At 39.7% G+C, this 16365-nt stretch overlaps 1 protein-coding gene across 1 annotated transcript in view; it reads right to left on the bottom strand.

The window, feature by feature from the left end:
• Positions 1-631: 631 nt before the first annotated feature.
• Positions 632-16365, bottom strand: part of LOC134227280 (uncharacterized) — a 130522-nt gene continuing 114788 nt past the window's right edge. Inside the window, exons 7-8 of the mRNA XM_062708652.1 lie at positions 3040-3099; positions 632-2951 (exon numbers count right to left, since the gene is read on the bottom strand). Coding sequence (XP_062564636.1) covers positions 2865-2951; positions 3040-3099 — 147 coding nt within the window. The 3' untranslated portion in view covers positions 632-2864. The remainder of the gene's footprint in view (positions 2952-3039; positions 3100-16365) is intronic.

Here is a 16365-nt window from a genome sequence, read left to right as displayed (position 1 = left end):
TATACCAAAACATGCATAAGAACTGGGCATATGCGAAATTGTTAGATTCTTATTCAAAAATTGTAGGAAAAGCTTACTGAAAAGCTTACTACTTACTTAATATTTGTATAAGAATCAAGCAATTTCGCATATGCCCCGTTCTTATACAGGTTTTGGTAGATTCTTATACATAATTGTTGGAAAATCTAACAACCGCTGGTTGGGTGTGGGGGTTGGCGCTCTAGGCGAGAGCCAACTCAGCCAACCGCACACTACTGCGCTGATTACATATTAGGTACGATTCGGATAAATTAGGAAAATATGTTCAGTCTAAAGTTTCCGCGCCTTTTTCAACGCTGATTGCATTCAGTTCCCAGAATCCATGTGAGCATCATTATAAACCTACAGTCTTCAGAAGGCGTCGTAATAATTTGGGGATAGGTTCTGTTGCTGACAGTTGTGATATTATGATTTTTTTCTTCTTCAAAGTGATAACTGCTTGGGGGATTTTATGACAGATTAATTTAAATGGTACGACGTATACCAGGGAAGAGCTATGAGAGGAATGTAAATGGAGATTGGAAACAGGAGATCATTTATGCATATTTCTTTTGTTATATGTGGTGTGATATTCTTCATCGTACGACATTAATTTTGATTGTTTCGTTTATTCTTCCATTTTTTATTTCTCTGTTCTACTCTAGGTATATACATATACTGTGTATATAATGCTATGCTGCATGTGCTCATGAATTAGATGGTAACTAGGAGGTTGCTCTAAATAAAGAGCTACCGGTTTGTGTGTATCCTAGCCTATAAGTAAATATGGTTCTTTTGTGTTTTTTTGTTTTTTCTTGTCGCCATATCATACGACCGACGTCTCATTCGTGCTTACGTTCGCTAACATTCACACCTATGTTGGCAGCTATATACAAAGATCTTCTTAATTCCATGCCCTATTAGTGAAGGAACAAACTCGACTATTTTTTATTTGGGTTGAACTTTGCACTGTTTTTTTTTAATCTTGATATACATATTTTGACCTCAAATTTTATGTAGTGCGCAATCGGTGGAACATATAAAAACCAAGAAAATATATCGCGGTTGCTGATTTGTTTAAACATTGCGAAGCTTTTCAAGCAACAGTTTTACTGTTAACAGTTTTATTTGGAAAAGAAACAAATCAGTTCAATCAATAACATTGTGATAAGCAATGCATGCAGCAATGACATGGAACTTGAACCATGCTCAAGGAAGACTTGAAAGAACTCGGAGTATTCGATAGACGGGTGCTTAGGCCCATCTTTAGCGGTGTGCAAGAAGACGGTGTGTGGCGGCGAAGAATGAACCACGAGCTCGCTCAGCTCTACGGCGAACCCAGTATCCAGAAGGTAGGTAAAGCCGGAAGGGTACGATGGGCAGTGCATGTTGCAAGAATGCCGGAAAGCATCCCTACAAATATTCCGATCCGACAGGTATGAGACGGGATGGTGCGCAGCGAGCGAGGTGGTACAGAACGACTTGGCGAGCGTGGGGCGCGTTCGAGGATGGAGAAATGTACAGAACGACTTGGCGAGCGTGGGGCGCGTTCGAGGATGGAGAAATGTGGCATCGAGCCGTAAATAGACCTGTGCAGCGGTTCATTAAATTCACTCACCCGATGGATTTTGACATTTGAGCGGGTCGTCTTCTCGAACAAAAGTTCATTTTGCGTTCATTATGCGACCCGCTCAAACGTCATAATTTCTTGGGGGAGTTCATTTTGCGTTAGTCTATTGTGGCGTCAAATTGTTGATTTAGTGTTAACTTTTAGATGCATAACACAACAGTACCTCCCACTAATGAAACTTGCTGACTAAACATTTATCCACATTAATGACTAGTTCGTTTTTCCGGGACTACTAAAAAAATGATTTTGTAAATCGTTTGTTAATCCTCCCTACAAACTCAATCATTTCCAGCTTACCACAGATAAGCAAGATAGTAAAGCCTATTTTACTGTTGTGGGATTAGATGCAGTAAATTAGGCTTTCTGAACGATTTACAGGCGTTTTACAGAATAAACTAAAATGCGAGTGTTACAAATATGCGATCATGGGCAGCTGATAGTAAACGAATGTTTAATACTGAATTAGGTAGATGCGTAGGTCACGTCAAAACGCTGCCTCTTTTGTGAGAAGGGCATAAGAACGATTTTATATAAGTGAAGTCTGGAATCGGATAAGGTTGGAACTGATTCAAAGAGAAAAGAATTTCATGTATGCCGTTGTTGATTTCATGTTTTGTTTTGTGCAAATTTCAAACCAAATTGTAAATTTGTCGAGTACGGTTCTGGGTGTTTTTCCTTATCTTTGATGGAATTACTTTACATCTTTGCCTTGCCAGAAATTCATCAATTCTGGCCATCGTCTAGAAAAATATAAAAATCTGCGCATATACCTCAATACAAAATATAATTAAAAACAACAACACAGCACTGTCCGCCTGCCGCTGGAACTCCGTCAGCATCCGCACCAGCTTTCGATATTGTCAAACGGATGCCACGGAATTGCTATCGTACGCCACGAGGAGCGAGTCGTCCTCATCGCTCCCACTTCCGGGGCTCTTGTCTCCGTCGTCGGAACCGACACCACCGTCTCGAAATAGTTGCGGCCGTGATCGTCCCCGGCTGGGTCTCCCCCGTCCACCATGGCCCGAGGCATCAATCATATTGTCATCGGTATCCTCCCGTCGTCGTCGCCGTCGCCACCGTTGCGGTTATCGTCGTCCTCGTCGCTGGAGCTGTACCGGCCGCCGCATTCGTTCTCGGTATCACGGATGCGCACAATCAGGTGGGTTTCGTCACGGAGAGACGCCAGCGTTTTCTCCGTGTCGTTCGAGTTGTGTCATAGTTCGATCACTTCCGGCCCCTTCCAGGTGACACCCGCCCGCAGCAGATTATAGAAGCGTGTGACGGCCCACATTGCCAGGGCCTGCGGAATAGATGAGAGCAGGATAAATGGTAAATTCATTGTTTCCAAGAAATGCTTGTTCTGGTGGTCGGTCAGAAGATACACTTACGTTGATGAATGCTCGTGATATGAAAAAGGCCACTTCAGCTTTGCACAGGGAATCGAATTGCTGTGGATGAGAAAATAGATACATATGAGAATGGGTGTGTTTTTGTTTTTGATGGAGCTTGGCAAAACAGTAATTTGATTGTCTGATAACTTATTTTTTACTTTGCCGTTTAGATTGTTTAAAGATGGTTGTTTTCCGTTTTCAAATTCTATAACCATCAGCGTACCTGCTGCTAATTAATATCTTCTTAAGCAGTTAAAATTTCTATAAAGCTCGTTAGCCTTTCGGCAGTTGCATTGCTGTGAAAAGTATAACACATTGGATAAATATGCGATTTTTTTTTCAATAAGTGACCAATATCACCATACCACCATGTATTCTCCAAAAAAAAAAAATTATCGATTGAGAAGCTGAGCAATGTTTCGCAATTTTTAGTCAATTCGTTTCAGTTTTCCAAACCGTGGATAGCTATTAGATGACTTCGGAATAGGTTTTAGATCAGTGAACCCCAAAGTGCGGCCCTACGAGCCTTTTCCTGCGGCCCGCGTAGGGTTTCAGAGAATACACTACATGTGTCCAATTGTTGAGCATTACATGGCAAGATAAGCTTTTCATTAACCTTCCTAGTGCATTGGGGTCTATTTTGGCCCAGAGATGATTTAAAAACGTTGTAGCTTTGTAATCAAATGAGATAGGGCGTTGAAATTTTCTGACTTTTCCTAACTTTTGGAAATGAAAATTTTGGGGTGATAACCAGCTATCAGCGACCTCTAGGAGCGCCACAACAAAAAAAGTGACACATTGTGCATTGGCGGGTCAAAAATGACCCAAATTGGATTCGCTCCCAAAAGTTCATTTTCGAACCGATTCTCAATCTTTTGGAACCAAATTGAAGGTATGGAATCCACGGATGTCGCTTTTTACACTTTGGCCATTCTGGTTCCCAGGAATCGATGTTGAAGGAACATAGATTCTTAGGTCAATTTTTGGCGTGATTTCTTGCCTCTCGAAGGGTGATTTTGGAAATGCTCATTAATTTGTGTAGCAATAATTCTATTAGAATGTAGCCATTGTCCATTTCCATGGATCAACACAATTCCTGGTTATTTCACGGTCCGGTGTCCCTCCGGAAGATCCGGAACATCCGTAGAAGTGGTCAATTCATTGAACTCATCCTAGAAGAGCGCGGTTTTTTTCAAAGCTTTTAATTATCGAACGCTGAGTAACAAATGATTGTGGTGTGGTGGATTGTGGTGGTCCTCCAATAGATCCGGAACGTCCGTAAAAATTCCCAATTCATGAAACTTATCATAGAAGGGTGCGGTTTTTTCCAAAGCTTTTCCTCATAGTACTTTCAGTAACAAATGATTGTGGTGACCCATTTTGGTGGACCTGGGTGGCCACCGGAGGTTCTCCAGTAGATCCGGAACGTCCGTAAAAATGGCCAATTCATGAAACTCATCATAAAAGGGAGCGGTTTATTCCAAAGCTTTTCCTCATAGTACTTTGAGTAACAAATGATTATGGGGGCCTATTTTGGTGGACCTAGGGGCCCTCCTTAGCCATGCGGTAAGACGCGCGGCTACAAAGCAAGACCATGCTGAGGGTGGCTGGGTGCCGGTCTAGGCAATTTTCGGATTGGAAATTGTCTCGACTTTCCTGGGCATAAAAGTATCATCGTGTTAGCCTAATGATATACGAATGAAAAATGGTAACCTGGCTTAGAAACCTCGTAGTTAATAACCGTGGAAGTGCAGAATGAACACTAAGCTGCGAGGCGACTCTGTCCCAGTGTGGGGATGTAATGCCAATAAGAAGAAGTAGAAGAAGGTGGCCACCGGAGGTGCTCCAGAAGATCCGGAACGTCCGTAAAATTGTCAATTCATGGAATTCGGCTTTGGGACAGTTCGTCGAATGACGTTTAGTTCGACATTTTGTTGAAAGGACATTTGGTCGAAGGAACATTTAGTCGAATGGACATTTGAACGAAAGGACATTTAGTCGAATGGACATTTAGTCGAAAGGAGATTTAGACATTTCTGGTTAAATAATCCATAAGATACATGAATAAACTGGTTGGAGGAATTCAGTGGACATGAGGAATTTCAATCAGCAGCTGAAGAAACGAATAAGGAAGCCAATGAGGATTTTTCATCTGAGCTAACAGAAACTTCTGGAGACCTGGTGGATTATTGAAAAATTGAAAACCTTCAGAAGTAGCAAATATATACTGCCGCTAACCGCAAGTCGAGCACATCTGTATATGGGGCTCCATATACAGATGTGCTCGACTTGCGGTTAGCGGCAGTATACCCTATTCTATTTTCGGTGGTATAGATTCAATGTAGTCGGTTAGAGGGGTTCGCGGAAGTCAAGAATAATATATCACCGTTTTCTTATTATTTATTCTTTTTATCAGCCCATCATTCTTTGGACAATATTGGAAAAATAATTATATGACTTTTAGGAATACCGCAATAAATCATTTATTTTTTAATTGTTATTGGCTTAAGTTTTTTTTTTCTAATATCCATTCGACGGAGCGTCATTAGACTGAATGTACCAAGATTATCAATTCGAAAATCCACTTTCGACCAAACGTCATATAACCAAATGTACGAAGATTCTTTCAGAAAACTGATTTCGACTAAATGTCAATTCGACGTAGTGTTCTTTCGACAAAACGTCATTCGATCAAATGTCCTACGTCTCTAGTGGATTAAAACATCATTTTCGACTAAATGTCCCTTCGATAAAACGTCCATTCGACGTAATGTCCTTTCGACCAAATGTCATTCGACTAAATGTCTTTCGACGAAATGACTTTCGACGAAATGGTATAGATTCATGGAATTCATCCTAGAAGTGCGCGTTTTTTTTCCAAAGCTTTTCATTATCGTACTTTGAGTAACAAATGATTGTGGTGACCCAATTTGGTGAACCTGGGTGGCCACCGGAGGTCCTCCAGTAGATCCGGAACGTCCGTAAAAATGGTCAATTCATAAAACTTATCATAAAAGGGTGCGGTTTTTCCAAAGCTTTTCATTATCGAACACTGAGTAACAAATGATTATGGTGACCCAGTGTAATGGACCTGAGTGGCCACTGGAGTTCCTTCAGAAGATCTGGAACATCCGTAGAAATGGTCAATTCATAAAACTCACAATGGAATAGCTGAATCACCGAACGCTGAGTAATAAATGATTATGATAACCCTTTTTGAAGGACCTGGGTGGCTACCGAGGTCTTCCGGAAGATTTGGAACGTCCGTTAAAGTGGTCAATTCGTGGTGAATGGTGAATATCGATCATGGAAGCAAATTATGCCATACTTGAAAATATTTTCTGGGTTAATGTGATTGTCCTTTCAAAAACAAATAGTGTCATCTTAATTTTTATGAATTGACTATAATTACAGATTTTTTGATCTTGCGGAGTTTCATTCGTGACTACACACGTTCCTGAGAATGGGTTACAACGATCATCCATTACTCAGGATATGAAAATAGGAAAACTATGATAAGTTTCATGAATTGACCGATTTTACGGATGATCTGAATGTACCTGAAGACATACAGTGGGCAATCCATGCGAAATGGTTACGATCATTGGTTTCTAAAATTAGGAAAATAAAAAGGTTTAGAAGAATAGTGTGCTTCATCTTCTTCTTCTATGGAAAACACGCCATTTCTAAGGTGGGTTTTATGAATTGATGATCTCTTTTACGTGTGATACGGACATTCCGAAGGGCCTTTAGTTGCTTTGGCCTTTAGGGCCTTTCATGTTCAGAGTACGACAAGGAAATTAAAAAAAAAAATAGCCTATTCTAGTATGTATTACATAAATTAACCACTTTAACCGATGTTCCGTATCTTCCGTAAGACCTCCGGTAGTCACTTTAGTAAATAAGAACGGGTCACGACATTCCTTCGTATTTTGCTCAGAGCTCGATAATAGAAAGATTTTTTTAAAAGTTCGATAATGAAAAGCTTTAGAAAAACCGTGCTCTTTTATGATAAGTTTCATGCATTGACCATTTTACGGGCGTTCTGGATCTTCTGGAGCACTTCGGTGGCCACCCAGATCAACCAAAATAGGTCACCACAATCATTTGCTACTCAAAGTACTATGAGGAAACGTTTTGGAAAAAACCGCGCTCTTCTATGATGTATTTTATGAATTGACCACTTTTACGGACGTTCCGGATCTTCTGAAGGACCTTCGGCCATACAGGTCCATCCAAATGGGTCACCACAATCATTTGTTACTTGTAGTTCGATAATGAAAAGCTTTGGAAAAAACCGCGCTATTATATGATAAGTTTCATTAATTGACCATTTTTACGGATGTTCCGGATCTTCCGGAAAACTCCGGTGGCCACCCAGTTCCACCAAAATGAGTAACCACAATCATTTGTTACTCAAATTACGATAATCAAAAGTTTTGTGAAAACTGCATTTCTTCTAGGATGAGTTCCATGAATTGACCACTTCACCGAATGTTCCGGATCCTCTGGAGGACCTCCGGTGGCCACGCAGGTCCATCACAATGGGTCACCACAATCATTTGTTACTCAGCGTTTGATAATTAAAAGCTTTGAAAAAAACCGCGCTCTTCTAGGATGAGTTCAATGAATTGACCACTTCTACGGATGTTCCGGATCTTCCGGAGGGACACCGGACCGTGAAATAACCAGGAATTGTGTTGATCCATGGAAATGGACAATGGCTACATTCTAATAGAATTATTGCTACGCAAATTAATGAGCATTTCCAAAATCACCCTTCGAGAGGCAAGAAATCACGCCAAAATTGACCTAAGAATCTATGTTCCTTCAACATCGATTCCTGGGAACCAGAATGGCCAAAGTGCAAAAATCTGTCCGTAACGACATCCGTGGAATCCATACCTTCAATTTGATTCCAAAAGATTGAGAATCGGTTCGAAAATGAACTTTTGGGAGCGAATTCAATTTGGGGTCATTTTTGACCCGCTAATGCACAATGTGTAACTTTTTTTTAATGCACTAGGAAGGTTAAGTAAATTTTTCGTTGCATTTGAGGATTCTGTTGGTTTGAACTACTAAGTTGTTGAAGCACCGTATAAAAAGCATGAATCGTGTTATCATCATGATTAATGAAAATCATAACTTCATAAATATTATGTAGGCCAAACATACTTTGATGGTATTGTCCCGGGCTATAAAAATAGCATATGTATGTCTGTTTTTTTCACAGATTTAAACGAGCTTAATGTTGAACTTCATGTAAGAATAATGTTGCCATATACTGCAGTGTTTTTTTTTTGTGCGCTGTTTCGTTTTATTCCTAAAACCAAGTTAGGGCTCGGCGAATTTTAACTAAAATGTTACTAGAAAGGAAGTTACTCCAAGAAAAACTGGTTGGCTATCAACTATCATGTCAACTAACTTAAACCTACGGAACATATTAAACGAAATCAAGATTTTTTGTTCAAGCTCCGATATTGATCTGGGTGCTGAGGATAGAGTCGCTTTTCTGCTCTCAAGCGAGTAGCGGGATATTTTGACATCAATCCTATAAGCAAAATTATTTTGCAGTTACTCGGCTGTAAAACATTTCCCGAAGGCGCACAAATGCGCGAGACTCAAAATGACTTTATGATGGTTTCCATACATTCCTACTCCAATCAGCTGCTGAATCTCGGGAAATCTCGTAACGAGTGCTTTTTAGTTGCATTCTTACTAATTTTCCACTCGAAATATAATGTGAATATATTTGTTACAAAGAATGCAAAACTCAAACTAAGTTTATTTTTATGTTACCCCAACTAATAACAATACTTCTCAATGTAAGATCTAAAACGACCATAACCACAATCTTTAATGTTTGGCTCCGGCACAATAGAAAATTTTGGCTTCAGCTTGATAACCAAATCGATTGCCAGATATTGACGAAGAAAAAGTTTCAGAAAATGCAATTGATAGGAAAACTTGAAAGCAAGGTTAAGAATGCAGATTTACTTGATTCCCATTCAGCACTGCTGGCATGTTCACCTAGCTTTAAAAACACTTTTGAAACATGCTGTCGTTATTTGCGCGACAACTTGTAGTGGACATAATTCAGAAAAATTAATGCATAAGGTCATATGATCTTTAGGAAACATAATTTAGAATACTTTCTGAACTTAAGCGAAAAGACGGCGTTGCAAAATTATTTTCTGTTTTGGTTGCTAAAATTATTTTCTATTGTCAGGCAAAAGCAAAAACTGTAATATCGACTCATAGTCAGCTATGGCGATAAAACCTGCAGAATTAAATATCCTTACAAGTTTGTCATTTGATAAAAATCACTAGAATAACATATATTGTTGGAATTTTATTCATATTCAAAATTAAAATTCAGTTTGAAATAAAAACCCGGATTGTTCCACCTAGCGGTGTTTGTGTCTTTCTCATACATCATATACTAAAAAAAAAATTAGTGAGAATTTCTTAGCGTGTTTTTTTTGTATCTAAATCGTATTTTGGCCATATCGTTTGATCCCATAGTCTGATCTGGTCAAGTTTCAATAGGAAACAATGGGACAGAATTCCCCGTCGAATGCAACTTATTCCAAACAAATCGGATCAAGATAAGTGCCTAAAAGATGTGAGTTTTATTTTGCGCACATACATACACACACGCACACACATACACACAGACAGACATCATCTGAATTCGTCGAGCTGAGTTGATTGATATATAACACTATAGGTCTCCGGACCTTCTATCACAAAATCGTCTTGGAAGTGAATATATAGCCTTTTCGTTACACCTTGGTGTACGAGAAAGGCAAAACAATATTGTTCAAAAGGACGTATGTGATTTTGTAAACAAAGATTCATACGTCGATTTGTCCAATCTGATGGAGCTCCCACACAAACCAACACCATGAACAGGTAGCCGAAACCTCGCTCTATCTGTTTGAGTCAATGGTTTGCGTGAGAGTGCTATCATATTGGAGAAATCAACGTTTGAATCTTTGTTTACAAAATCACTTAGGTCCTTTTGAATAAGTACCCGAGATATCATCATTTCCTTCCTTTCCCTAGTAACGAAGAAGATGGGCGTGGCCAGGAATCGTAGCTTTCATGCTTTATCTTTTCAGACCCTCAATTGAATTAAATACGAATAAGATTGCTATTAAATAAAAAAAATCACGAGCGGTTGGGTAGGAAAGTTAAAGGATATGCATGACAGCTATCAGTATATGAAATCTACGAAATACTCCGTTACAACGCAACGCAATGCAACGTAGAAAACGGTCAAACTGAGGAACCACCAACGCTGGGCGAGGTAAAGAAGGTTATAAACGAGCTGAAACACAGTAACGCTGCTGGGAAGGACGAGATCCCGGTCGAGCTTCTCAAACACGGAAGTGAGCATCTGCATCAATCAATCCACCACATTATCCAGAAAATAAGGGAGGATGAAGAACTGCCTGCCGGCTGGTTGATGGCCTAATATGCCCAATCTATAAGAAAGAGCACAGACTAGAGTGTGCCAATTACAGACTGAGACCGCTTGAGGAGTCCTTCGTTGGCGAACACCAGGCAGGTTTTCGTGAGGGCCGATCAACGACGGATCAGATGTTTAGCCTGCGGATAAATAAATAATAATAATTGATAAATTCTTGCAGACTCACCATCTGTTTATTGATTTCAAAGCAGCGTACGATTCAGTGAAGAGAAATGAGCTGTGGCAGATAATGTCCGAACATAGTTTTACGGCGAAACTGATAAGACTGATACGTGCAACGCTGGATGGCTCGAAATCAAGTATTCGGATTGCAGACGAAGTGTCAACCTCGTTTGTGACCTCAGACGGATTGAAGCAGGGTGATGCACTTTTGAATTTCTTGTTCAACATTGCACTCGAAGGCGCCATTAGGAGATCTAACGTGCAGAGGAACGGCACTTTCATCACATGGTCGCATATGCTCCTGGGCTTTGCGAACGACATCGACCCCATTGGAATCGATCGCAGAGCAGTAGTGGAGGCTTTTGTCCCAATGAAGAGGGAGACGGCTAGGATAGGCTTAACCATTAACTCTACCAAGACAAAGTAGGGCTTTTTACGGATTACGTAACCAGTTTAGGTCCCGCAACATGCAGACGGAAACGAAATTTGCTCTATACAAAACTCTGATTCTACCAGTGGCCCTTTATGTTATGACGTTAAAAGTGGCGGACCGGAGAGCTTTCGGGGTTTTCGAGCGAAAAGTGCTGCGTACAATACTCGGAGGGAAACTAGAAAATAATGTATGGCGCAGACGCATGAATCATGAGCTGTATCAAGTATACAAGGAAGAAAATTTTGTGAACCCTATAAAATACGGCAGACTTCAGTGGGCTGGTCACTTAATGCGAATGCCGGAAGAAAGAATAGCGAAAACATTATTCAACAGAGAACCATGTAGGGGCCGGCGACTTCGTGGAAGGCCTCGAACACGTTGGCTGCACGCGGTGGAATCGGACCTGGGGACACTGAACGTTCTTGGATACTGGAGGAACATTGCCCAATACCAACGATTATGGAGCTCTACAATACGCCAGGCATAGGTGTATCGACGCTGTAGCCAACCAGGTATCCAGGCAGGTAACGTAGAAAGCTGGTGTTGTGGCTGTAGATTGCAAAACGGAATACATAAAATAGTTAAACTTGATACTCTACTGCGGCCTAATCGATGATGTTTTCAAAATCATTGAAATTTGGCGTTCGTTGATTCAAATATTAAAGATCTTCATCGCTCACTAATGGGAGACAACTGATCGAGGCAAATCACTTGGTAACCTGACAATAAGTGTTATTACCACACGCTGGTAGAAAAATCTTTTCAGACATTAGGAAATTTTAGTCCGCTACGAGAATGGAACTCTGATACACTGCATGGGAGGCTTTCATACCTTCTCTCCTCCATCCCAGCAACTTGAAAGCAAAATGAATTATGTGTTTTGATGTTTGAGTTTTATTCTAGTAGAGCAAACATAACACAAATGCTCAAGTCGTAGCTTCCATGGATACCATACCTAGTTTGGCTTGGCGGACTATGTTGCTCGTTGTTTAGGCAGCAACGATCGCTCATAGATTACGTTCGAGAGTATCGCGTAATCCATTTTGTTCCAAATACCGTGAACCCCTGTATTACGACCGTTTTTAATTCGAACACTTTTCAACTTGAGCTCCGTTTGTTTTAACATGTTAGCTATGTCCATTTAGAATCCGGAATCATTTATTGTATTGCAGCGACACGGAAAGCGACCGCTGCAAGAATTCTTTTACAGCGGTTTGTCTACCTAGGCGTCCACTTGCTGTGGTATAAATTTCACGAATTTTCGTGCAGCGTGTCAAAAATTATTCCAGATGGAAGTCGTAAGGAGAGAAGAAAGTCTACACAACCACGTTGATAATCCTGTTCATCGACGATGGAACCTACGTCAAAATGGATTTCGGACAGCTTCATAGCCAAAAATTCTACTTTGCGACGGCACGAGAAGTAGTTCCTGCGAAGTTTAAGTTTGCTTTTTGGACAAACTTGCCTAAAAACAGATGATTTTGGCGAGGGATATGCAACTGTGGGGCAAAGTCCTAAGTGTTTGTGACGAATAATACGATGGACTCGAAGCTGTACAAGGAGGAATGTCTCAAAAACCGCGGTCGACCTTCCATAAAGCCCATAAAGGTCCCGTGAAGTTTTGGACAGATTTGGCGAGTAGCCACTACAGCCGGGAAGTCATCCAGTGGTACCGCGATAATAACGAAAATTTCATCGATAAAAACATAAATCCACACAATGCCCACAGCTCAGGCCCATAGAGACATTTTGGGCAGTAATGAAGCGGAAGCTTAAGAAAAGTGGAAAAAGTGGAAAAACAGCTCGGGACGCGACTGAGATGACCAAAATGTGGAACAAATGTGCCAAGGAAGTTGACTCCGGAGGTGTGCAACTTTTGATGAGAGGAATAAAGAAGAAGGTGTGAATTTTCAATAGAAACAAGAAGAAATTATTTGTATCAATATTTTTTCCTTTAAGTACAGTGAATTACCCTTGTTTTGATGTATTAACCTTTTTTGTACGTCAATCCGTTACCGAGATACACATGATTTTATTATTCCGGATTATAAATCGACATAGCTTTAAGAATGGTTCAAACGTCATTTAGCACGTGGAATCAAGAAAGGAAAAATGAAAAATCGTGACACGGAACACATAATCAAAACAAACCAGTAAAAGGAGCAGCCAGAAGCCAGCATCAGGCTGAAAGTCTCCTTAATAAATACAGAAAAAAAGCAGCCAGAAGCCAGTTTTTCTGATACTCCAAAACGGCCCGGAGCTCAGATCATATGATCTACCCGATCAACTAAGTCATGAACGATGTATCCGTACATCGCTTAACATCCCAACATGTTCATTGAGCCGATAGAATTCCACTTATTATGTTTATTAGGTACTAGACCTTTCAGATTTTCCAAAATGCCTGGGAGTTCAAAATATGCGATCTACCCGATTAACCAAGCCCAGAAAGATGAATACGTGCATCGCTTAACAACTCAGCAGGTCAATTGAGCCAATAGGATTTCACTGAACACTTTTACTAGCTACTACAGGCCTTTATGGTTCTTCAAACCGGCATGAAGTTCAGATCGTGCGATCTACCCGATCAACCTAGTCCTGAACGATGTATCTGTTTAGCGCAAAATATCTCAGTAGGTTCGTTGAGTCGAATCAATTTCATTCATTGTTTTCACAAGCTACAATAGGCGATGTTCTTCGACTCGATATCGACTAACTAAAATTGCCATACTAAAATTATTTTCTTCTATTCCATATCTCAATGTATGCTTGAGTCAATGGTCCTTTCGTTAGCGACTCATAGGTTCGGTTGTATTATAGACCCTTTTTAGAGCTCGGATCATGTGATCTATCCAATGAACCAACTTATGAATGGTGTATGATATGATATCCCAGTAGGTTCATTGAGTTGATATGACTTCAATCATTATTCATACAAGCTACTACAGACCTTTTAGGTTCAACAAAACGTCCTGGAAACCGTAACGATTGAACTACATACTTGATCTTCCAAGTCCGTATACGCCGAACAAACCGCAGGTTAACCTTAATGTCATTGTGCATCTTGACTCAAGATTAAGCACCTTGGACATTGGATGTCATGTTCATGAAAATTAGGATCTTATACTTATTACACTGCATTGGGTAAATACCGATAATGAGGGTATTGCGTTAGTCTTGATTGATCTGGAAGATGCTATGAACTAAACTCAAGAATATTTTACCCCTAAAAGAAGAATATTTTACCCCGACGATGGGGACATTGACCAAAGCCTTGATTGATCTGATAGATACACTGGGCTGAACTTCAGAACGTTTTGGAGTACCCGGAGCACCCGTATTCAAGAAAGTTGGAATTGCATGACGCATATATGCTTATTGCACCAAATTGGGTGAATACCGACGATGAGGATATTGCAAAAGCCTTGATTTATCTGATAAATACCCCGGACTGAATTGCAGAATGTTTTGAAGTACCTTGACCATCTCGTATTCAAGAAAATTGGGTTTACATTATGTGTATATACTTATTGAACCAGATTTGGTGTAAGGTACACTGGGAGAAGTGGAAAAGGAAAAATCGATAGTGAATGTTTGAATTAGGGTGGGTGTACCAATTGTCGCCATACCTAAGAACAACTATTTTTTTAAAAATAAGTAAAAGGCATGTGGGTGAACTTTATATATCAAACGAAAGGTTTTACTTCCTGCTCCTTAAAACAGCTGTGAAAACCACAATAAAATTTGTTATAATCATCAAAATTGATTAATCCATAATAGGAACGCATGCACCAGTTGTGGCACTATTCTTAATTTTGGTTCCTTATTTGGCAAATCCCACTGTTTTCTTATGGGATTGGCCAAATAGGGACCACTAGTGCGACAACTGGTGCAAAGGACGTCAAAAATTGAGCAAAATCAATTTTTACAATTAGGCTTTGCTTGTTTTGTAGGAAATCAAAGCTGTTATCGTATCATATGAATATGCTTTATCGATATGAACTTGGTTTGCGGTGATTTGATTGGCCATTTGGCATATAAAGCACTAGTGCGACAACTGGTGCTATAGCCACAACTGGTACATCTAGCCTAGTGTAAAACCAGTTTAAATGATTTAAATGCGTTCAATCAAAATGGACTATCAAAAACAGTCAATTTTGCACCAACTGTGCGGTAATTCATACCATTTTGGTCGCTTGAAATTTATGGAAATAGATTTTAAAATTAGGAGTTGTTTTTCCACTTTCCCTAGTGGGATGGGGTAAGTGGAAAACCCATGTTGCCTTGACCTTCAATAGTGATGAGTAGTTACATATAACTAAAATCAATACGATAATTACTCTGAGTATCTTTTGTGGAATAATTTCATTACCTTAACGGAATAGATCCTCAAGGAATTCTCGTAATAGCTAGGGGAGGGCTGGTTTTGCCTTCTCGGACACTAAGTGTACGTAAAGTCTATATGTTCGCCCCAAAGATGAACATTTTAAAGGAAAAATGGGACTTACAGGGTTATAAACTAATCAACTTAGTTTAACGAATTGAGATGATGTCTGTAAGTGCGTATTTGTATGTATGTGTGTGCGCAAAGCACGTACAAAATTATCAGCTATTCTTAAGCACTTGTCCTTAACCGATTTGTTCGCAAAAAATTGCATTCAACGGCGAAACTTGTTAGGAATAAAAATTAATGTGAATTATACAATATATTTACCTATCAGTGCTATTTTTAACTTTCTTATATATTTTTTTCATATGGAAAACATGTGAAAGGCATCAGTAACGATAGGTGGATGAATCAGGCATTTTCTCATTTATATGAGTCCAATCACCACTGGAATCACCATGATGACAAAGAAGGGACATATTAAGATTCACAGCTATCGAAATAAACCCTGGAAGGAAGAAAAAAATTGCGTAATAAGAACATTTTCCACTTCCCCCGCAGTGTTTGATACCTGGGGTAAGTGTAAAATCTTTGAATTATTTGCTTTCTTGGTACAAACCACTACCAATTTAATGGGATTAGTTTAATTGTATTGTAATGGTCACCTGTGATATAAATTCACTTGAAAAAAGATCAATTGGTGCAAATAAGAATTAATTTTATGAATGCAAATATCAATTTTTCGCGAAATCTAAAATTACAGTTCAAGCGTTAACCGTGTTAGTGTATGTGTTATATAAATTTCAACATAGTATTAGTGTGAGCATCAAAGTATAACATTGCATG

Source organism: Armigeres subalbatus, chromosome 3 (assembly GCF_024139115.2).
Source record: "Armigeres subalbatus isolate Guangzhou_Male chromosome 3, GZ_Asu_2, whole genome shotgun sequence".
NCBI lineage: Eukaryota > Metazoa > Arthropoda > Insecta > Diptera > Culicidae > Armigeres > Armigeres subalbatus.
Note: the sequence above shows the minus strand (reverse complement) of the source record. Positions and strands in the feature narration are given on the sequence as shown.